This window comes from Leguminivora glycinivorella, chromosome 6 (assembly GCF_023078275.1).
Source record: "Leguminivora glycinivorella isolate SPB_JAAS2020 chromosome 6, LegGlyc_1.1, whole genome shotgun sequence".
Lineage (NCBI taxonomy): Eukaryota > Metazoa > Arthropoda > Insecta > Lepidoptera > Tortricidae > Leguminivora > Leguminivora glycinivorella.
In genome coordinates, this window is record NC_062976.1 from 7619747 (window position 1) to 7643157 (window position 23411).

A 23411-nucleotide genomic window follows, 5' to 3' on the forward strand; every position below is an offset into this window, starting at 1 on the left:
TATAAAAACGCCTTGTAAGTTAGAACATAGAATTTTACTGCTCATGATGTTGGTAGGTATAACATGCACAAAACAGTATGATACCTACAGTGGTCCGGGTCCGGGTGTTGGAAAATATCTTAAAACTAGAGTGTATTAAAATCCTTATAATTTGGGACTAATATTTACTTATAATCTATTAATTACTCGTGATACAATAGTGTTATCTAGATACTGATTAAATCAAACACAATAAACATAATTATAAACAGCCAGGATTAATTAACAACACCATTAAAACTAAACATCGTAATTTATCTAAATCGCAACTTAATCCGGTCAATCACCTTAAGCAATTAACCTAAGTATGTTTCGGCAGCGTAAATATAAACAGCATTAGTCTAATCCAACAATTGCATAACAGCATAACCAACCTAATGACCTAATACAATGTGTCGAAAAAAAAAGGCGCGTACCAATCGGACGTAGGCAGGTGATCTGAGACCTCCCTCCAACGCGGGCCCGCCTCGAGGCTCCGCTCGGCCGTCAGACGTGACCGTGCGACGACCGGCCGCGCTCATGTCCGCTCCCGCCCCTTAAAATGAAGTGTTTGTGGTTATTTGTGTTCACAGTTCTGTGTATACGGTGCGACGCCGCTGGCAAGCCTCGGAGAGGACGCGGCAGTATGTGGTGGTGAGTACACTCTGTTTATCTCTTTGGAATTTTGAGCTAGGGTTGTGCAGGCAGGAGTTTGAGTGAAGATCGCTGTGTGTTTACAAAGTTTCTGTTATGAAATCGTCCTAGTTGCTACATAACTTGTAGTTTAAGATATGACGTTTTCATCAATGAAACTACTACCGAATTGTACTCATGTCACATTATTTTTAAGCATACCTTAAAAATGTTCATTAAAATCAAAAGGTTAAGCATGTGGAAGTCAAAGTTTAGGGAACTTAGTTCGTATTTGTGAGTAGTAAAGTTATGTTTAGTTTGCCGGCGGCTGACAGCCAGATGTTTCTCATATAAATCGAGTGTGATAATTAGCGAATCATAAAAGAAAGCTACGCGTGCGGGTTATGGCCCACTAAAACATTATTGACTTTAAACCAAAATCTTAAATGTTCAAGTTAATTAATGTAATCTTCTTGGCTTTGGTTTGTTGTGACAAGTAATAAATAGTGCTGCATTAGATTTGATAGGGATTATAAAGATTTATTTGTACAAATAACATCGTCTAGGTTTGTCATTTATTTAACTGATAAACACTTTTTAGGTTAAGTTTCTGAGATGGTTCGAGTTTTAGATTTGATAGAAAGTTTATAACTTGAAATGTACAATGTTATCAAACTAGGTATATTATAAAATATAAAACAGTTATCAGATGTACTTAGTAGGTTTAGTTAAAAGGTTATTTATACCAATCGGTACGTTGTGAAGAGGTTATATTACAACGTTTTTAATTATGATTATATATTTCAATGATGATTAAGTAACACATAACTGCTTATAACTTATAACGTAAATGCCTATACAGATTTCGAAACGCGGCAAATAGTTGATTGTATTTCCGCACTAAATGTGTAATGCATTAAGTAATATTTCAGTTATAGTTCATTGTTCACGGCTATAAAATATTAGTGGTCGTTCCATTCAATCTTCCGGCTATCGATTACACGTAATATGTACTACTAATGCCAGTAGCTTACAATAGCTAATTTACCAGTAATTGTTTACGTAAACATTAAAAGCAAGTAAATCATTTAAATGGTAGCTACCGTATTGTTCGTTTTCAAATGTCATATAAAACCGTCACTTTCTGACACATATTTCATACAAATAAAGGTAGTAAAGTTTATGCTAGTGTGTAATAAAGAATAGGCGGCGGAAGGTTATTCCAACATCAGCCGACAAGTGATCCCGGTTGATGGACGGGAGCATTTAGTTTGTATTTGCTCTGCCTATCTCTGTGCTCCTGGTATGTCTTGCTTAATACCACACTAGACTAGACATAGTCATCTTTTAGACGGACATTATAAAGTAATTTTACACTCAAATACTTAAAAGTTGCATCAAAAAATACCTAAAAGGAATACCTACATTGGATAAGTTATTTACCTTTCAATGTCGTTAAATTGTATTCTAATAATTCATAGTGATAAAACATAGTGACATAATTATAACCGCCTTAGCTAATCTTCTAATAGTGATATAATATTAAAATTATAATGCAATTTATTGGTTATTCCAAGAAAATACAACATTTTAGGGAACAAAGGTAGTCCTTGGCGGGATTAATTTTTAAATTATTTACAAATAAATGAACTATTAAACCCCGCTCCTTATCGTTTCTGGCGCAAAAGTTTACCCATAATACTTATGGCTTTACCCCTTTGGATGGTTATGGAAATGATGGTTATATTAAAATTTATAAAAAGTAACTACATATCTTAATTATGTAGTACGTTAGATTAGAACTGATTGAATTTTTAAAACTGGACTCAAATTAATAATGCCGTCGGTTATGTTGCGACGGTACCTACTCATAATTTATTTATTCATATATATCTGTCTAACATGGAGCTACATATATATTATTACTTATTAATTTTAGGGACAGTAAACAACTAGGTAAATAATATAGTTAATTATAATTATTTAATAAAATGGTATCATATTTATGAGAGCTAAAAAAATATTCAATAGGCCTTATTAACTCATTTTAATAGAATAAATAATAAATCGAGTAGCCATACAAAAGTTACATCCATTTTCAAATAACACCAACATACCTAAGCGTGTCTATTACTTATCAATAATATATTACAATAATTTTTCAAAAATTATTATTTATTATATTAATGAATAAAATAACAGCCGCTTCTATCCGTTTTTAAGCCGTTTAGTCCTTATCACGCTTCAGAACTAACAGTCTCGCGTTACGCGTAACTTGATTGTTTGCTCTACTAATAAACTAATAAAGTTACTACTATAATTATGTTTTTGTTAATGAACCGTTATTTTCATGCAAATTCATTATAACTTGTATAACACAGTAGTTATAATTAAATTCTTTACGACGGCAACATAACATTAATGATTTAATATTTCTAAATGTACATTGTACGTACCTAAGTATTTGTATAAATGAAATGAAATGGAATGAAATGAAAGCATTTATTTCGGACAACAATACATCCATATTATGTAAGTATGTGATATAATATTATCTAAGTATGTGATATGCTAACCAATCATTCTCTCATCATTTTAATAGAATAGAGTTAATTTATTCGTAAACACAATTAATATACATAAATTATGCATGTAAAAAAATACATGATAACTATGCCGGCGGATCATATTTCAATGCACCTCAAAAGGTTTTATGATTATTTTTATCTTTGATTACACCAACCAAATATATATTTTTGTAAAACAAAAATTAATCCATGCTTATAAGTGTTTTTTTTTAACTATTAACCAATGAGAAATAAATTTGAGACATGCACTCTTGTCATCAAGGAAATGAATCCCCTTTCGCTAATTAACCAACCATCTGCCGGAACCACCACTTAAAAACAGAACATTTCAACTCGCCTAGCGAAACCGCAAAAACACCTTTGAGAAATACCAACGCGGTAAATTTTGCTTTATTTTTAAGAGGGAAGAGAACACGCAAAAGTAGCTTCATACAAATGTAAGTGCCCATTTTCCTCCCTAGTACCATTATATCAAATATTTTGACACGATTTAGAATGTTGAAACGAGACTAAGTAGATTTTATTATCAATGCAAAAAGTAGGTGTCCTAGTCCACTGAGTTATGTTGTAAGACTTGGTTGCTTTTTACATAGTTATATAAAAGTTGGTCGCTTTTTACATAGATACTTGTAATGTCCAAACTTTAAAATTAGAGGTATTTAAACACATACATACATACATACAATCACGCCTGTATCCCATAAAGGGGTAGGCAGAACACATGAAACTACTAAAGCTTCAGTGCCACTCTTGGCAAATAAGGGGTTGAAATAAAACGAAACTGTGACATTGCAGTGACAGGTTGCCAGCCTCTCGCCTACGCCACAATTTAACCCATATCCCATATCCCACAGTCGCCTTCTACGACACCCACGGGAAGAAAGGGGGTGGTGAAATTCTTAACCCGTCACCACACAGGCAGGTATTTAAAACATTGTATTATTTCGATTTTTCTCATAATAATCAAACACTTGGAAAAATTCAAATGTAATGGCATATGTAGCTATGAATAAAGTACAATGCAAATGTACCTACTTATAAAATATATTTTCCATAATAACAATATTCAGAGAGTGAAATAAGGCCTACGTTTGTACAGTGAAGCGGCCGTTTTCTTAAGTATTAAAACTCCTACACACCGCGATATAAGATAAAACGAAATTGTTCAACTAATTCGTATTCATCACATATCGCCGGAGCAGGAACGCTACGAAATCGCGTGCCCGTATCGCGATAACTCTGATAAGGAGCCCGTTTATAAAGATTTAAACGTCGCGTTTTAAAATATCAATTGAGGTTGCTTGTAACTTTAAGTGCGAACTACATTTTTGTCAAAGACTTAGCAAAAATATAGCATTGCCGAGCGCCTTTCTTGAAGGTAGTAAAATAGTTCTGTTATTTGTTTTACAAGAGGGCTAAGTTGTTTAACCGCACGTGCCAATATTGATACCTGAGGAAGCGAAAGATTCCAATATTAAGAAGGTTAATCAAAGTTTGCCACCGAGTGAAACACAATTTTTTTCACCATACCAACACGAACAAAATACTGACTATAAAACATCAAACTAAATCAAATCCATCAATTTATTCAATATGTATGATTCAAAATCATCATTTATAGGTAAAATCTACCAGCCCGCTTAAGACATCAAGTTAAAATTTGTATGAAATTACTTTGCACTCTTGTGGATAAAATGGAATTTTGCTATCTGTTTTCGAACAGAAGAAAAGAGAGCCTTTACCAGTTGGTGTGGTGGAAATGTTATAACGGCGTAAGAACTTCAAATATCCCTTTGCCAAAAAAATCTCTAAGTACTTAGATGCCATGTGGATCTGACAAGTGCCAAAAGTGACGTACTTATTACCTATATTAAAGTCAGAGTCATGTCGTAGATCTGTAATTTCGCGTCTAAATATTTCAAGTAACGTTTATATGACAGATAATAATAATTCTTGCTTCTTGAATAGTTATTTAAATTGACATTTACTACTAACGAACGCGCAAATTGATCATAAAACGAAAAATTTCCATTCATTCAATTCAATTACAGCTACGAGTATGTCGTTATTTCATATACGATTTCATCTATTAATACTTAACCTTTTCCAACATACATTCACCGTTCATGTTCATTCAATTAGATGGCATTATTCATTCATGTAATGTCACCATCACATCAGAATGGCTTCATATACTCGAATGGCTTGATATTAATGTTATTAGACCGTTTCGAGTTTGGACTTGTCCCGTCTCGATTAAACTGGTTCAAAATCGTTTAGAGTATGGGTATTCCATGGTGATTTTGAAGTTTTATTGTCACATTTAAAATTGACCTTACCTGTAAACCTACTTCATAAGTGTTGTGAGCCTACTTTTTTATTTATCTTGTCTCACTTAGGTACCTACTCTAATAACGTCATAGGAGCTAGGCAACTCTTCTTATTTTCTCCACTCGGCCTTGTCATCGGCCATTGCAATGATTGCATGCGAAAATGCGCAAGTAAGTATAACGGGTTAGCACTGATTGACCAGCACGTTATCTATTTGCGGATTAGAAAAAAAAATCTAGATTTAGATTATCATGGATTTCTGCAAAGTAACGCCTGATTCTATAGATTAGGTACTTGTAATTCGCGATTTTTCACTGAGCTTTAAACAAAAGAAAAATGTTCTTAATTTAATCGCAAAACTAAAGTGAACCTAAGTGCTTCGTGAACAAAATTTTGTGAACACTAAAATTCGCGTTTTAGCTGTGAATACTAGAACGAATAAAAGTACCATCGTCTTTCATAACGTAAGGAAACGCTTAATTACCCGAATAAGAGCCCAAGCCAAAGACAATATTTGTTATTTTGACACATTCATACAGCCTTTATCGCTGTCCAAACATTTCGTGTGCTCGTGAAAGTCATTCACGATTTTTTCCCTTAACTCGGCCCGTATTTAGTTTCCTACTGACGTGACAAGTGCCAAGAACTATATATGGACAGGCAAATATCCTTTGTTTTCCAAGCAGTTGTAGGTGTCGATTTTTTTTGTAGCACCCAATATCGGATCAAGATCTTTTTAAACTGTCATATCCTCCTTGGAAGTTATGATAAAGTTCAGTAACTTTTTGATGACCACGTTGGTATTGCATATATTAAAAAAGGCACAAATTAAATTGCACTAATAAAATATTTGATTTGAAATGCACTTGCATGTTCGTATTGAAAAAAGCATTATCCGAGATTAATTAATTAAAGTATTGAGTTACAAAATAAAAAATTGATTTATGTTAATTAACTGCTGTTGATTATTTTACCTGCTATAAAGAACTAAATGCTGTTTATGTGACTTATTCAAATTTGATGTAATCATTAGATAAGAATCTTGAAATATCTTATTGCCACCGATGTTTGGCACACTATTAGGATAATTTTATTCAGACAGACTGCAACAAAAAGTTTAAGAGCAAATCAAATGTCACAGCCAGGACAAAAAAGGTTTAAAGGAGTTAAAGAAAACAAGTTAGCGCACATAAATCTTGAACTAAAAGTAAAGAAAGCCTTAAAATCTAAAAACAAAACCGTGTCGCAGCGTCTCCACAAATTCTTAGAGGAAATGAGAATTTCCGACGAACGCGTCCATATTTACGTAACACTCGACTACAAAGAAAAACAAATAGAAAAGTAATACCATTTCCAGCGTTTAGAGCGGCCGGCGAGTGCTCCGGGTTTTTTTGTGGGCGAAGACCAAGTTTTCGAGCCGAGGACGAGTCAACAGGTCGTGATCTCGATCGCTCTGCCTGTTGACTCGGGCCCTCCGAGATTAATGCACGACGCAAATATTTATCTAAACGTCTGCGGATTGACAGTTCGGTCGTCAATTGTTTGTTGTCTTTACCTTTTCAAATGAGCAGTTCATTTCGAGCACCCGGCCTTAAGTGGCGTTGGGATTATGTTTTTTTGGGGTGCCATTGTCTTTTGCAACGGTGACAAAAGTGGATCGTTTTTGTAGCTTTTGGTTTTGTTTCAGGGGTATCGCCAAAGCGGGGGAGCCAAATAATTTGTCGCCTATATCTCCGGGCGTGTTGTACATGGACCCGGCGGTACACGCCACGTTGAGGAGGAAGCAGAGGCGACTGGCGCGGGAGAACCCGGGGGTTCTGGCCGCGGTCGCTAAGGGAGCCAGCATGGCTGTCGCAGAGTGCCAGCACCAATTCAAATATAGAAGATGGAACTGTTCAACGAGAAATTTTCTAAGAGGGAAGAATTTATTCGGCAAAATTGTAGACAAAGGTGAGTCTCGTTTTCGTAACTGTATCAAAGTTATTGTAGAAATAATTGCCAATTAAGACAATTTTTACAATCAATCTGACGATTTAATACCTACCCAAATCACAATCTTGACACCAGTGCTAAAACTTAAACAGCCGTTTTATGAACACGCGACATTCATTTGTCTCAATTTCATCTCAAAACAAATGTCAAAAAACTAAGTCGATAAGAGTCTTTTTGGAGAAGAGCAGATTACCGATGACTTAAAAAACTTGCAATTGAAATGTATGCTTTTAAAAAATGGAGGGTTTAAGTAACAAAGAGTGGGTACAAATTAAGTGATATTTGTAAGCAACCCTTTAGATGGTATCTTGAATGGGGTAGCGGGGGAATAAAGGCTCATCAAGATAAAACATCCGGGATCAATTACGTGTGCCCGAGTGACGGGAGCCCTTTAAATTTGTTAAAGGGAATCTGATTTTAATTAGGGTTTTTAGTAACTGAACCTTTTGACGACTCAATAGAGTTGCAATTCATTTGTTAGATAGGCAGGAGTATTGGCAAATTAGTTTGTTTTTTAATCTTCAATACATGATTGAATGAAATCGAAATACCTTGATTCTTTACTTTATTTTCAAATAAACTTTGATAAACGATCACGGACATAGTTGTTCCTACCCTACCACAAAGTGTAGTTTACTTATCAAACTACGAGTATGTACTTATTACAAAAGTAATAAATTAACTTTTTAACAAAAAATAAAACCGCCTTCAAAAAAAGCGTGTTACAAATCACGGAGAAACTAAAAAGCCAAAAATAATAAACCTTCGAATTCAGATTTCTTATCGGATTGCAATAATCTAAACATCCAAATTATAAACAAATCAATTATTTTTGTAGTCGGTACCAGACCTGTTCGTCGCCTTGCTATTACCTGTTTGCCCCACCCAACCATACGCAGGCTGGCCCCGACTCCAAAAATAATTGATTTGTTTATAATTTGGATGTTTAGATTATTGCAATCCGATAAGAAATCTGAATTCGAAGGTTTATTATTTTTGGCTTTTTAGTTTCTCCGTGATTTGTAACACGCTTTTTTTGAAGGCGGTTTTATTTTTTGTTAAAAGGTTAATTTATTTGTTGATTTTTAGTGCTTCCTAGTGATATTATATGTATCAGTCCGAATATATGTACAGTAGTGAAAGAATTATCCTTTAACTCCTAACCATTGAGGAGTTGACCTTCCGTCATCAGCTCAGCTCAGCCACATAAAATTATTACCATCAGGCGTAAATACTGGTGTACCTTTGAAAAATACACTAAAAACATTACATGTGCCTATAACATTTGAAGAGTTCCCTCGATTTCTCCAAGATCCCATCATCAGACCCCGACTTGGTGCCAATGGGACCATCTCGGGGTTGTACCCGTTCGATCAAAAAAAAATTTGAAAATCGGTCCACGATTCTCGGAGATATCGAGTAACATACATACAAAAAAAAAAAAAAAAAAAAAATTCAGTCGAATTGAGAACCTCCTCCTTTTTTGAAGTCGGTTAAAAATAAGTTTTATATTGACCTCTATCAGAACAGCATAGTCCTGGAAAATGTACGCGAATAGGTTTTATTGTAGTGAATAACAAATAAAAATCGTCTAAGTTTATATCACCATATTGCATAAGTACCTAATCCAAAAGTACGAGTATATTCCGTAATATGGAACCCCTTAAATCGCAAAATCGCCATTATCCTACAACAGTTCCGCTTGGACGCTCCGCAAATATTCCTGTTATTCCCAAATCTTATAACCAATATAACTGTACCCCAAAACCTGAATCAAGTATTTGTGATCAGAACTCACGTATATACTGGTTTGGTTAAGAACATAGGATCAGCAACGCATTAAATCCCATAATCTCAGTACTGGCACCAGTGGCACCGTAGACTCCATTTACTCGATTTGAATGGGCGATATTATCAATAGATACGAATCAGCAAATAGATCCCCATTAGTTCCACAATACTGGTACCAAAGATTTCTAGGGTAAGGATAGGGCACTTGAATTTTGACTCAACATTCCCTTCTCTTGTTCGAGGAGTTTGCATCACGCACGCGGTTGGTCGCATAGACTGCACGCTTGACTCGCAATTGTGCAAAGTGTTGTTCCTAACACGGAAAATTTTAGCGCCCGTGTGCCAAGTCCTTACGAAGTAATATATAAGTCAAAAACTGGTATACTGGGGCTCGTATTAACGCTATAGATAAATAAACTTCAGGCAGAGATTATAATGGCAGACGGGGAGTAATGACAGTGTTTTACTCATTGTATCATTCTAAAGGCTGTCATTAAAGTTGTCGCCCTGATGAGAGTAGTTTACTCTTTACTGATTCTTGATTCGCTTAGTAATTGTATGCTTTTGATTTCCTTGTGGTAGGTTTCAATTCACATATTTATGTGTTTAGTCAAGTTACTTATTTGTATATTTACGTTTATGTTCAACATATATAATTTCTCCATTTGTCTCATTCATATAATCAGTATGAAAAGATAAATACTACATTTTAAAAGCTGGGGGCCGATTTTTGAGTCTCACGCGTTCGAATTCAGAAAATTGTCACTGAAAATAATTAGCAAGTCACCGTTCTCAACCGGTATTTTAGTGACAAAATCCCGTACGCGAGATTCAAAAATTGCCCTCCTGTATCATTTATATGCTTGTCTGTCCACAACTGATACATAACTGGTTGTTCTGATGAATCATTTTTTTTAAATAAATATTCATAATTCGATTCATTTAAAGTATATTTTATTTATTTTTATTCTTATAAATGTTATTAACAGCTGGTTCTTCTCAGGCCAAGCATAGTAAATTATTTAGCGTGATTGTGATATCGAATCTCAATAGCTGGCAGCACTTACAATATTAGTTTGTAGCAATATTTATGAACAGTTTTTACACATACAAAACAAATATACATATTTTATTTATAAAATGATACAGTCATATTAAATCATTATAAACGCAAAAAGGGTCAGAGCGCACTAAATATACACCAATGAAAAGATTTTATTAAGTTTTTAACCCCCGACGCAAAAATGTGACAAGTTTGACGTGTCTGTCTGTCTATCTGTCTGTCTGTTTGTCTGTCTGTCTGTGTGTGTGTGTGTGTGTGTCTTGTCTGTGGCATCGTAGCTCCCGAACGGATGAACCGATTTGGATTTAGTTTTTCTTGTCTGAAAGCTGAGTAAGTCGGGAGTTTTCTTAGCCATGTCTCATGAAAATCGGTCTACTATGTTGCGTTTAATTCCTTACTGAATACGGCCCTGAGTTCATTGACTCAAGTAATAAAACAAGTAATTGGATAGACATTGACTAACACCTAGAATGACCTTATCAAAAGTAATCGTGAGAAATAATAGTAGCCCAGCTAATTTACCGGCCAGTAAATTAGCTCTAGTGTGTGTAAACAAGAGTCACAACATCTACATCTTGTAGACACTTCGCTAAACTCGCACGGACCTAAAAAAACCAAACAACTTTCACCGTCCACCAAAAATACAATGCCCTCTATCCACACCCATTAAGATCCACATTTGCGCAACAATCAAGTTACTTAACTGCAAACAGTTACTTTGTTGCCCGAATCATGGTTGTTCCATCTCCGGTGTCCGATTTCGATGCTTTGTACGCGATATGCCTTATTATGAGCTCGCGAACATCTGGTCTTTTAAGAGCATTATTCGATAAAAACAGCAAAAAAGCCAGTTTGTAATTCAATTTTGTCGTTCGCAGGCTTTTTGCGCTGTTTGCAAACTGAGGGACTTTAGTGAATGATCATTCAAATTCGATGCACAATAGAAATTAACATTTCGATAAGTTAATTAGTAAGCGATTCGACTCAGGTAACATACTCTTTTTATAAACACGTTTCTTGCGCAATCGTGTAAAAAGTGTCTGGCTTTGATTAAAACATAAATAAAAAGTAATATCGGAAAGCTTTCCTTAGATCGGAGGTCGGCGCGCCCGCATTACGGGGTTATCTTCAAAATTAAGAGCGTTCGCTTCCATATCTCCAGCTAATTCGATCTTATTTTGAATTCGTCGATATCTGGGGCCATCCGTTTGGACCGGAGTGCGCTCCGGTTATTGAACCCGTGTTAATGAAATGTCCAAACGTTTGCGGTAAACGATGTTTCTATTAGCTCCGAATGCAGTGAAAGATGCTATTCTTAATGTGCGCTCACGTTTTTAGGGAATGTTAACTACCGCTGTGAATGGAGATTGAGTCATTCTTTGTTGTCGGTCCGTTCATTCGAATCCTTTCTACGCTACGAATTGTGTAACTCCACGGTCAAGTTGGAAAAGGTTCCAAGCACAATATCTATGTCGAACATTAATGGGCACTTAATAAGGCTTCGTAAACGAGACCATAAACCATTTAACTTATGAAATATTCATGTAAGGTTATTGGTAACAAATCGCAATTAGATTTATATGTTTACTCAATATTAATGATCATTAGTTGGAAAAAAGAAACGTTTCAGGGTCGACACTACCCCGCGGCGAGACAGGTCTGTGTGGATTGGTAAATCAAAAGAATTATTATCGGTCCAGATCCGGATTATTTATTTAAATAAAACATGTAAATTGCTGAGACAGAACCAATTTAAAGTAATTGAGCACGCGAGCGATAATTATCACCGATTTGAGAATAGTTTTATGACCTAATGGTAATTATTTAAACGGAAATTACGAGAAATGGTATAACAGGTTGCGATTTAATTTCGATCTTCAAAACAGAACAGAACAAATTTATTTTATACATAGAAATACAACTTTCCTATTAAAAGGGTTTATATTTATAATATTATCTTTATGTCAAAATTATGTATATTATAGTCGATTGTCAGCATGGTCTTTTATTAAGGAATGTATATTATGAGTTATTTATTTACTCATAATATACATCCCTTAATAAAAGACCTCGCTAAAAGCGCTCGGAGACCACCGTAGTTATAATTTCACTGATTAAAAAAACCTCAGCGATTACAAAATTTATGTTATATGCGTGTGTGTTTAGAGAGTATTACTTTATTAAGCGTACGCGCACCGCACCGGGGCGGCCGCGCGTTACTGCCGCAAATATCAACGATAAACTTTTTATACTTTGCAATTACCTCCATTTGAGAAACGCATAAAAACGCAGGCGATCGCAGCGGGGGGCGGCGGCCGTTAATGAAGCTTGCGAATCATAGCTAAACAGAAAACGCTCATCCAATCCCGGCTGACAAAGAGTTTGTCTCGCGACATAATTACCGCTCTGCTCACAAAGACCGCCCGGAAGGGCGCGAATAATTACTAATTTACACGTCGTCGCAGCATTGACACCGGGCGAGACGTCTTCACCCCATTGTGGTGCAAACCTCAAGGATCGCATTAACACGAATGATGACAACGGCACAATGCGCTCGGGCCTTTATGCCGCGTGTTATTGTCGAGAATAGAGAAATATATGGGTCCCCGTGGAGCCCGAGCCCTCCCGCCGAGTAGTTTAGCGAGCTCCACGGAAGCCGCGTTTACACCTAACATCGCCTAATAGCAGGTAACTCGCCCAATAAAACCCGACCTTTTTTCAAATATTTCCTGTTTTGAAGTGTTTCGAATATCGGCTCCCAAGATTCCATCGCCGTGGGTGGATAAAACGTATAAAACGATCGACTCACAAAATAAAATGGATACAAAATGCGCTCGACGAAATATTTAATGCTCAATTAGATAAGCGTTTTAGGTTTTGTGGCGTTTGAATTGTTTTTAAGATACAGAAGTTTCGTCGCTTCGTTTTTATTCTACTCGCGTGGTCCGCTAAGGCAAAAAGTTGGTGGAATTTTCGTTTTTGTCTTGCGAAATTACGACCTATCAAAAGTTTCAATTCGAGCTGCCCGTTATTGTTTATTGACAGCTCACTTGAAACGGAATTATTTTCGGTAGTTTTTTTCGAGTTTGAAAACAAATGTCTTTGTCTGTGTTGTGAATGGCAATGGGAATGGAAGCGGACGGCCGGGAGCGGTGGCGGATGGTAGCGGGCGAGTGGTAGCCGCTTTGTGCCACTCACAATGAGTGATATACGACCGACGTAATTCTCAATTGTCGCACTGAAGGCTCGGACCGCGGAATCAATGTGAAATTATCACCCATACACGGCATAACGAAAATGAATTATTGCTTTTTATTGCCCCATTCTCGACGCGCTTTTATAGCAAAATTACCTTTACTAGTTCACTTTTGTTTTGTTTTTGCACCTTAATGGCTAGCTACCATTGCAGGTTCCTTTCATTTTTGTAACGGCACCTTAAGTCGACGTTACTGAGTAATTTTTTTATGTGTTTTTCGACGAAACGAATTGAAGTCATTTCTCTCGCTGCTGAAGATAAAATGTCATTACGCGGCAGTAAAACGTTGTATAGGTAAATACAAATCTGTAATGAGTTCATCATAGTTCGATAGAGCCGCGCTCCAAACCGGTCAAACGCCGAGGCACCTTTTATAAAAGAGTGATTTATCTCTGTTTTGAGTAATTACGTCCCATCAAATTTGAATAATGTAAGTCGTTGTAAATAATAAGGCACAAGAGGCGCGACGCGCGAACCGTCATAAGTCAATCCTTCTTATTAATCTTGTGGCAACACTTAGGCGTGATGACTTAATGCGGACAGAGACGTATTTAATTAGTGCATTAATATTGAATTATTGAGTGATTCGCCGCGGCCAGGTGCTCGTCAAGCGTCAACAGTGATTAAGTTTTATTTCGCACGAGCGATGGCCGATCGGATTTACGAGATTTTGACTTTTATAAATTCCCAACGCCTCGCCTTAACTGCCAATCCTGGGGATGGAATTATCGCTCGCTGCTCGCTGTAAACCGTACGGCGCACCATTCATTATCCGCGCAGATAATCCACCGACAGCACTTTATTATCAGTTATAATAATAATTTACTTTTATAGATTAACATTACTCATGTTTGTTCTTATTTGACTGCGATTTGATGGGATGAAATTGCCATAATAAAATAATAGGGTACGTTTAATATGATTATTTTAAAGGCCCTATTGTCCGTGTCGTACGTATGGCCGGTGTCGGATTAGAGTTGTTTGGGCGGTTAATTAGGCCCGAAGGACATTTACATTTTATTTAATACCGTGACTAATGCGGCCTCTCGGATGAAGCCTCTTTGCATCTGTCATAATTTTTCTACGTCGCGATTTATTCGCAAAACGCGACAATCGGCTTTGTGCCGGGAAACCGATGGGCTTGGTCACGGACGCAAATCGCACAATTATTTATAGTTGAGCAAATATTGTCTCGCACGTAAAGTTATTCTGAGTGAATCATTGTTTTGGAAGCCTCGAAAATTGTGACAGAGCGATTAAAACGCGCAGTTTATTAATTAGTCGTATTGGTCAAGAAAGAGGGGGCATTAAAATCTCAGCGGGCTCTCATTCACAGATGTCTGTTGACAGATGTGTGGACAGATATCTACGCGTTATGAAGCCGTTTGTTGGACGCAGCACGTGGTCGGGCACCTGCGGCGCCCCGCCGGCAGACCTCCGCACTCGGCTGGACCAGACCTCTACCGTTTTATAACACAACTATAAATCCCGCTCTTGTGATGATAAAGATAAAAAACTTATTACTTGTTATAAAAGAGAGTTTGTTTATAAAACTAACGGGCACTGGCCGAAAGTTACAACGATTGTTATTTACGTGTGCCATATTTAATTGGCCCGCACCTATTCGTTATAGTTAATGCGAGAGAACGTTTCCAAGTCATTACTGAAGATAAATGCCCCGCTCTGCGATGCTCGTATTCGTATTCTGTACCGTGAATTAATTTCGTCCGAGCATTGAATGATGGCGAAATTGACATTAAAATTCCCAGTCGAACGTCTAAAGTAATTGCTGAATAAAATACTTTTGTATAACATCCCAAAGCGAACAAAAAGCGGGCCCGAGCGGCAGTGTGCGTCCCGTAATTTATATCGGTGCACGATGACATCTCAATAAAAAAATGATTTCATTTGCTTATTGAGTCCTTAATAACGCTGGCGCTCCGGGCTCGTTCCACATATTTTTGATATAAATAACAACAAATACGCGTTCCTTATTATTTTTACATCCATAAAGGAGTGATTCGTTTTTACAGAGCCGGGAGGTGGCCGGTAGCCCACCTAAGGCGTCGGGGCCCAGCTCGTCCGGCGGGAGGTGACACGGCGCGGCATTAGGCCCGCATTAATTGCTAATTTTACGTTAATCGAGGGCCTATCTCGTGAGCGATCGAGGGTTTTATAGCCCGCGAGGAATGCCAGCCCGGCCTTGACGCGCAAGACCCCTTAATGAGAGCCACGCTAACAATACCAGACTTATTAATACGCATTACGCCGTAAAATTACAATGTATACGCGAATTAATAACGAGATAATGTCCATACGGGACAGCCGAGAAAGTTTATGCACATTTTTTTAAACGAATGTAAATTTAATTATGTTCGACGGCTAGGCGGTCATTCATTATTCATTCGGGTCCGTTAATAATATCGTCTCGTTGCGTAGACAAAGAGTTGGGCTCGCTTTAATCGAGTACTGGGGTTATTAAATCGATATTAAGAGAGAGGAATCGACGCGCGTACCACTTGTAATGATCAAATTTATAATCTCTCGGGTAGGTAAGGCACTTCTTTATTTTGAATCGTGGAGATATAGATACCCTCTCTCTTTTAATTGTATTTTATGAGTATTTGATTCTAATGCCGGCCATTAATTATTTATAGCATTCGATACGGGATGCGCCGTCGTCCTGGATGAATGGGCCTGCGATGCTCGCTTTATGCTCAAACTCCGTCTTAAATCTGAGCCGAACATGACTTATTCTGTTTGCTCGGAATGTCGTCCCCGCTTTTAATTAACATACCCATAAATTCATAAAACGACAATGGGTACCTCAATATAATTAACCTAATACCGATCGTGCCACGGGGTCTGCGCCATATACGATTTGTTTACGACTCGTTTTGAAATATTTTAATACCTCTCCTACCCTTCGCGATAAATGTAATTAAAATAAGGCCCTCCGTTATTGGAACGAATTAATTTGTATGAAATGCCAAACATGTCAAGTTGAGAAATGTATTGAACCATTCCGTTCACATACCGCAGTGCATATTCGTTTTAATGTTAACTCGACATAATTAGTTATTGATTATAAAATGCTATGGGAGTTATGAAACTATGTTTATCTTAGCTAATAATCCGAAAATCTAAATTCGGCAATTCGGGATTTTTGTCCTTAGGCGGGTATTGCAAAGGATGCTGTTATGCTATGCCTTTGCGCATTTAGATTTTCACGGTTGTCCTGGTTACTTTCCCGTCGTGGTTTTAATGTAAAAATGTATACTTTAATTTGTATTTTGTTGTCGTAGGTTGCCGAGAAACGGCGTTCATATACGCGATAACGAGCGCAGGAGTAGCGCACGCGGTGTCGCGCGCGTGCGCGGAGGGCGCCATCGAGTCGTGCACGTGCGACTATTCGCACGTCGACCGGCAACCGCACCGCAGCCGCTCCGCAGCCGCCGCCAACGTGCGCGTCTGGAAGTGGGGCGGTTGCAGCGACAACATCGGCTTCGGCTTCCGCTTCAGCCGCGAATTCGTCGACACCGGTGAGCGCGGCAAAACGCTCCGGGAAAAAATGAACCTACACAACAACGAGGCCGGCCGAGCGGTAAGTCGACCCCACTCCATCCATCAACGCTTATCCAATAGCCACTTAGCCGGTAGCACCTCATAAACATCCATTAAATAAAACAATCGGCTATCGAGCCAACGATGGGCATTGTCGTCTGGCGTGTTTACATTACCATTACGGGTGACGATCGATCCTCGCCACTTGACGCGTCGCCCGTGCATTAATTACGCCGCGGGCCGTACGGCGCGCCCGCCACCCATTCGTTGCGCCCGCGCAGCTCCCTCCCACCGCACCCACCATTTGCATACCCACTGTCTGTTCCCCCCTAAAATTCATCAAAAAGGGACGACGGGTGCCTCGAGCCACCCGGCCGCATCATTAAGCCACGCGCTTAATTCCTGTCACGACACACGCACTGGGTGTCCACCTGATGAATATTCACGACATTCCATCGATTGTTTTACACATATTTGGACACTCGACCGTACAATGTGAATGAATAAATACGCGTTCCGCGTTCTACGAAGCGCCAGCGCTCGGGGATAGTAAAATATTTACTGTCTCCGTCCTCACGTCATTTATCTACCTTCTAAGAATGATGAATGTCCCTAGAGCATGATTTATGATCGGTCCACACGCGGTGACGACCGGCCCACCTCCTCACGATTTGTAACAATTTGCTCGATCGTGAGATGCGATCGACGGAGTGCGCTTAGGAATCATCGATCACTACTATCGACGCTTATCGAAGGAATTTAAAGATATTCGTACATCATTATAAATCTAATGCTTCTATCGAGACCCCCTCCTAGGCGCAGCGGCAATACAGTACTAATAATACTATTTTGTTGGCAGCACGTGCAAACGGAGATGCGGCAAGAATGCAAGTGCCACGGCATGTCCGGCTCCTGCACGGTGAAGACGTGCTGGATGCGGCTGCCGAGCTTTCGGTCGGTGGGCGACGCGCTGAAGGACCGGTTCGACGGCGCGTCGCGCGTCATGATGCACAACGCGGAGGAGGCGCCCGTGCAGCGCAACGACGCGGCGCCGCACCGCGTGCCGCGCCGCAACCGGTACGGGTTCCAGCTGCGGCCGCACAACCCCGACCACAAGTCACCGGGCGTCAAAGACCTGGTCTACTTAGAAGCCTCGCCGGGATTCTGCGAAAAGAACCCGAGACTGGGCATACCCGGTACGCATGGGCGCACCTGCAACGAGACAAGCATAGGCGTCGACGGCTGCGACCTCATGTGCTGCGGCCGCGGCTTCAAGACGGTAGAGATGACCGTCGTGGAGCGGTGTAACTGCACGTTCCACTGGTGCTGCGAGGTCAAGTGCAAGGTCTGCCATACGCAGAAGAAGGTCCACACGTGCTTATAGGCGTCAGACGTCGGACTGTGTACCAGTTACACTTGTGATTAGAAATTCTGGTGGTTGTGACTCGGACTCGAGAGTGGACCCGTTTAAAGTGCTCCGAGGCAGATAACGGACCGTGTATATAATCGCTTCACTTTTTCTTCTATCGGAGTCGACGAAATCGTAATTCATGTTGACTTATGTAAATAGTTCTATATCACTGTTTATTTCTTCTTTTCTACGCGTATAATTGATCCGGCGTGAAATTAAAATAAGCGATATTCTGTGTAGTAATCTCGGCCCACTCGCCCAGTTAATTTATTTGGCTATTAAGTGCGAACATGTGATCTAGTAACGTTATTTTTTGTGAACACTGTCATTCGGAAACTAATGAGACCAGTTAATGACGATTTGTTTCTGTCAGCCTGTCATCCCCGGTACGATCGGAATTGGTTTTATTGGTTTCCTTATGCAGTCAGGTGTATAATTTATTTATTTTAGATATGGTACCTATACGTATTATTTCCGTTTGACTGCGCTCCGACTGGAGACACCTACGCTACGCTTATTCTGACTTTAATTGATATTTCTTAATATCACTTCAAAGTTGTGTATAATAGATAGATTTTGTTTTTGCGGATAGTTATACTTGGATATAACAATTGCAATGATTATATCGGGTTAATTAGTTATATTATGCATCCTCCTGTGCACGCACGTATAACTGTTGCATCAAAAGCGAAATTATCTTATAAATATAATTTTAATATTATAATTAGGCTTGTTATTGGAATTTGTGTCTTATTCCGAAGGCATGGGGTGTCTTCGCGGACGCCGGGAGCCTGTTATCAGCCCGCAAGTAGTCGTCGTAAAAGTGTCCCACATTACGAGATAAACGCTCTCGAGAATTTTAATTAAATATTAAACGAATTAAATAATCAGTATTATACGTATAATATTGTATGCGTGCTGCGTCCGATAGTCGAGATAATACGCACGCGAGCTGACACGTGTTGTACATTTTATACATTATGCTCGTCCATATACGCTGTCCTTATATATGTCCCCTGTAAAGCATGTGTGTTACTTTAGTAACTTTATATTGTGCCGGTTTTACGGATTTTAGTAGAAGTATCTACAAAGCTATTGATTGATGCATGCGATATACAAATTGATTAATTAACTGATAATTTTAACAGACCACCGTTGATTTGTTTCCACTAATGAATAATGAATAATAATGATGATGACAGATTGAAGGATACCAGATGTATCCATTGAAATTGGGACGTTTCTGTAGTTGATCGTAAATCAAATTTGCTGTCACAATTGCCAAGAGCATTTAAGAACAAATAGCTATTTCCTAGATGTGCTCTTGTGTTAAAAATAGTGTTTGCATTACGCCTCAGCTTCCTACGAATGGGAACATTCTCTCAGATATTAATCTGAGTATTTGGCAGTAATTGGAACGTCTGTCTGTCATTCATGTACATTCGAGTAATAGAGGCAGTCAGTCAGATTTCTACTTTCGTGTCTCGCGGCAGGCCTGAATCCTTATTACATAACACGAGATAGCTGATCGGCGTAAAGTGCTCTTGGTGTGGCGTTCCCAATCTCAGTGGATATAAGGCAATACTCAATGTCCCAATAACCGTACTAAACCTGACTGTCCGAATTCGATAGTTTGCCTCAAAGGGATTTATTATGAAAATATATCGTACGTGATATGTGATATAAAATAGTTAGCCAGTAAGTAATAGATAACCCTGCTGAGCCTTCGTGTAAGGACGTTATGGCAAACGTATTGCCATAGGTTTCTTTTTAATATTTATTGAAAAACTTGTTTTTATTACGCATGAATTTACTTTAAAATATTGCTTTAAAGTAAATGAATGATTAGATGAATCGGCATAAAGAAAACCTTTCCATTTTGTGTGTAGTTACTTTCATTTTCTATTTTTTATTGGCAATAATAATCCATTTTTTTGGCCTATAAGTTAAATTACATAATGTAAAGAAATTAGCAACTTTCTTCACCTATAGACTAAAACATATATATTGTATAAGTCACTTATTGCCATAGGCAGTTTTGAATTGTCGCTTTGTAAGACACACTAACTTATAGTTCCTAGATAAAAAAAAGTATTGATTAAACTACATGTTATCATTAAATGTAAAGATTTTCATTATGAAGATTCATCTAAACTAGATTAATGATTCCTAATCAAATGTAAATTATTCTTTCCCGATTCGCAAACACGTTTTGCATTCAAAATTAGATGATTTCGATGTTGTATGTGCTGATTCGAGTTAACCAGTGGCAATGTAAGTTGTATTGTGTAGAGCCGAGTGGTAACCACGAGGACTTAAAAGACTGAAGTATTTTATAATTTCGTAGTTATAATATCCATGACGGATTTGTAAAGCCATTGTTTTGAATTTTAACATGAAATCTATTGTGATAAAAGTATTTTAACATTAATTTAAAACAACCAGTAACAGATCAAATATAATTGGTGCCATTTTAAATATTTTCCTTTTTATTTTTGACAGTTTTATCACTTTTTAAAAACTCTCCGAATAAAATGCAGTTCTTTAAATTAATTTTACGCATGTAAATAAACTCTTATTTGATATTTTAAGTTATTTATGAGAAAGTAGAAATTTTAATTGTAAATCTTAGGTAAAATACAATTGAAATCAGCTGAACTCTGAATCTCACTATTGTTGTATAAAGAAATGTACCTTTTGAAATTATATTTCGTCCAATGACCACTTTTGGGGTTGACACATTTTATTATAGTATTGGTTGTACATTAGCAGTATCTATTTATAATTAAAATATTGATTAGTTGTTACTAAAAATACAAATCAATCAAAAAATTTGACTCTGTTTTATTCCCATCTATCCAACTTCTGCAAATCACCTTTACCGGCAACTTAGTTGGCATAAAACATTTGTGACAAAGAAATAATAAAATTTAAGCGACTAATAAGTATTTCCTCGCTTAATTATATTATTTATAATATTTCTTTCCGAATCCGAACTGGGGGCCGAATTTTTGAATCTCGGCCATTAAATTTCGTGAAATTCGTTCAATAATATCTCCACTACTAGTGATTTAAATTCTTCTAACAGAATCAAAAACGAGTAGTCATTACCATTAGTTTTATATAGCCTGACAAGTTTTTATTTGACCCTCGCCACGTTGCGGATTTTCAGCAGAATTAATTTCTTTTACTGGCAAGGATTACTATTTGACACCCGTCATCGAAAGCCATCGAATGTCAATGATATAAACAAGAAGAAAAGATTTTAAATTTCCTAACGGTTTCATCGCAAATATGCCCAAAATAATATTGAAAAAGTGAAAATAATTATACTTAATGTGAAAAATGAATTACAACAAAAAAGGATGAACGATTTCACAGCATTTCGATGATAATGTTCCGAAATCGGTTGTTGACATGTCCGGTACTGACGGTTTATAGTGCGGTTCTCCTGTATTGATTAGTTGGTTTCGATTAAGCTTAATATATTTTTTGTTCTTATTTAAGGTGTCTGTAGCTCTGCCGTGAAAAATATTTATAGAAATAAGGAGGCTGTTCCATCATTGCTACCAGTACGAAACAAGGTCTCACGCAAAAAGAAAATAAACATTGACGACTTCGATGCAGGCACAAGATTCATGTGTATTTTAGGCTGTGCGGATACAAGTAGCGAGTATTCAAACCTTGCTTATTAAATTTTTGTTCTCTAAAACCGTTTTAGTTTTCTACAAATATTAACGCGAGACCAGTACACACTGTCCCCAATATATATGACGTCCGCACTTTATTGCCATATGAAAACGTTTTGTAGCGACACTTCTTCAGGGTCAAATAAAATCTTGTCAGGCTTTACTACAGGCTGGTAGTAGGTAAGGTACTTCTCAGATAATATAGATATACCTCAGCATAATAGGTAGTAGGGGTTAAAAGCGCTTAGCCAACATGCAAATCGTTGAATACGCTCCGTAGCGGAGAGTGGTCATCTCCTTTTGGACGATTTCACGAGTCATCATGGTTTGTTCGCTACGGAGCGTAACCGATCTTCATGTTGGTGTATTCTCAATTTTTACTTCTTTTATAGTTTTGTTTTAGTCCAACCTCTATAAGTAACAGCAACAATAATAAATTAACTACCGTGGCATACAGCGACCTCAGAGTTCATACTTAGGTACTTAGTTTAAGTACATATCTTTACATCTTACTTAATGTCTGCTGATAGACCTTTTGAACACTTATGAAAGCAAAGAGAAGGGAGCCAATAATTGAGAAATTATGGACACACCCGTCAAATTTACAACCCAAGAATACTTCCCGATCAGCAAAATAATGCACCTACCTTTCTTAATGTTGTTCCATTGGCCACTCAATTACATCACATATTACGCTCACAGCATGACATATTATTATTACCGCGAACCTACAAGACATTACATCTCGATTAGACATTTATCTGTCGACATCACCTTGTCTGTCTTACTTTGCATCGACTATTACATATCGGGTCATGATTCCCATGTCTCGATATCTCTTTCCCTCTTATGAGTAACCCTGTTAAGTTTATAGTCCGTTTTCTCCGACGTTGCAGGATACGTAGTGGAGCATTCGAAAACAGCGTCCAGGGTTGTCCACAGTTCAATATATGATGTTACCTTTTAAAATTTATGCTCGCGCTCAGTGATGCAGCGAATACTGTCATATCTCCGCCATTTTATTTTATTGCGACCGCAACCGTAGCGCGTTCAGATAGCGCGAACTTTTCTGAAA

At 37.8% G+C, this 23411-nt stretch overlaps 1 protein-coding gene across 1 annotated transcript; it reads left to right on the forward strand.

The window, feature by feature from the left end:
- The first annotated feature begins 546 nt into the window (after positions 1–546).
- LOC125226784 (protein Wnt-1) lies at positions 547–21471 on the forward strand. Its single transcript, XM_048130873.1, has 4 exons — positions 547–672; positions 7258–7520; positions 16978–17276; positions 18096–21471. The coding sequence occupies exons 1-4, from the start codon at positions 581–583 to the stop codon at positions 18618–18620; spliced, it is 1179 nt and encodes a 392-aa protein (XP_047986830.1). The 5' UTR covers positions 547–580; the 3' UTR covers positions 18621–21471.
- Positions 21472–23411: the final 1940 nt, after the last annotated feature.

What these genes read in the sequence shown, in the direction of transcription:
- LOC125226784 (XM_048130873.1), top strand. Translation starts at nt 581, where the DNA reads ATGAAGTGTTTGTGGTTATTTGTGTTCACAGTTCTGTGTATACGGTGC. An exon ending in GGACGCGGCAGTATGTGGTG is followed by an intron (nt 673 to 7,257) that starts GTGAGTACACTC and finishes GTTTTGTTTCAG; the next exon opens with GGGTATCGCCAAAGCGGGGG. An exon ending in ACAACGAGGCCGGCCGAGCG is followed by an intron (nt 17,277 to 18,095) that starts GTAAGTCGACCC and finishes TTTTGTTGGCAG; the next exon opens with CACGTGCAAACGGAGATGCG.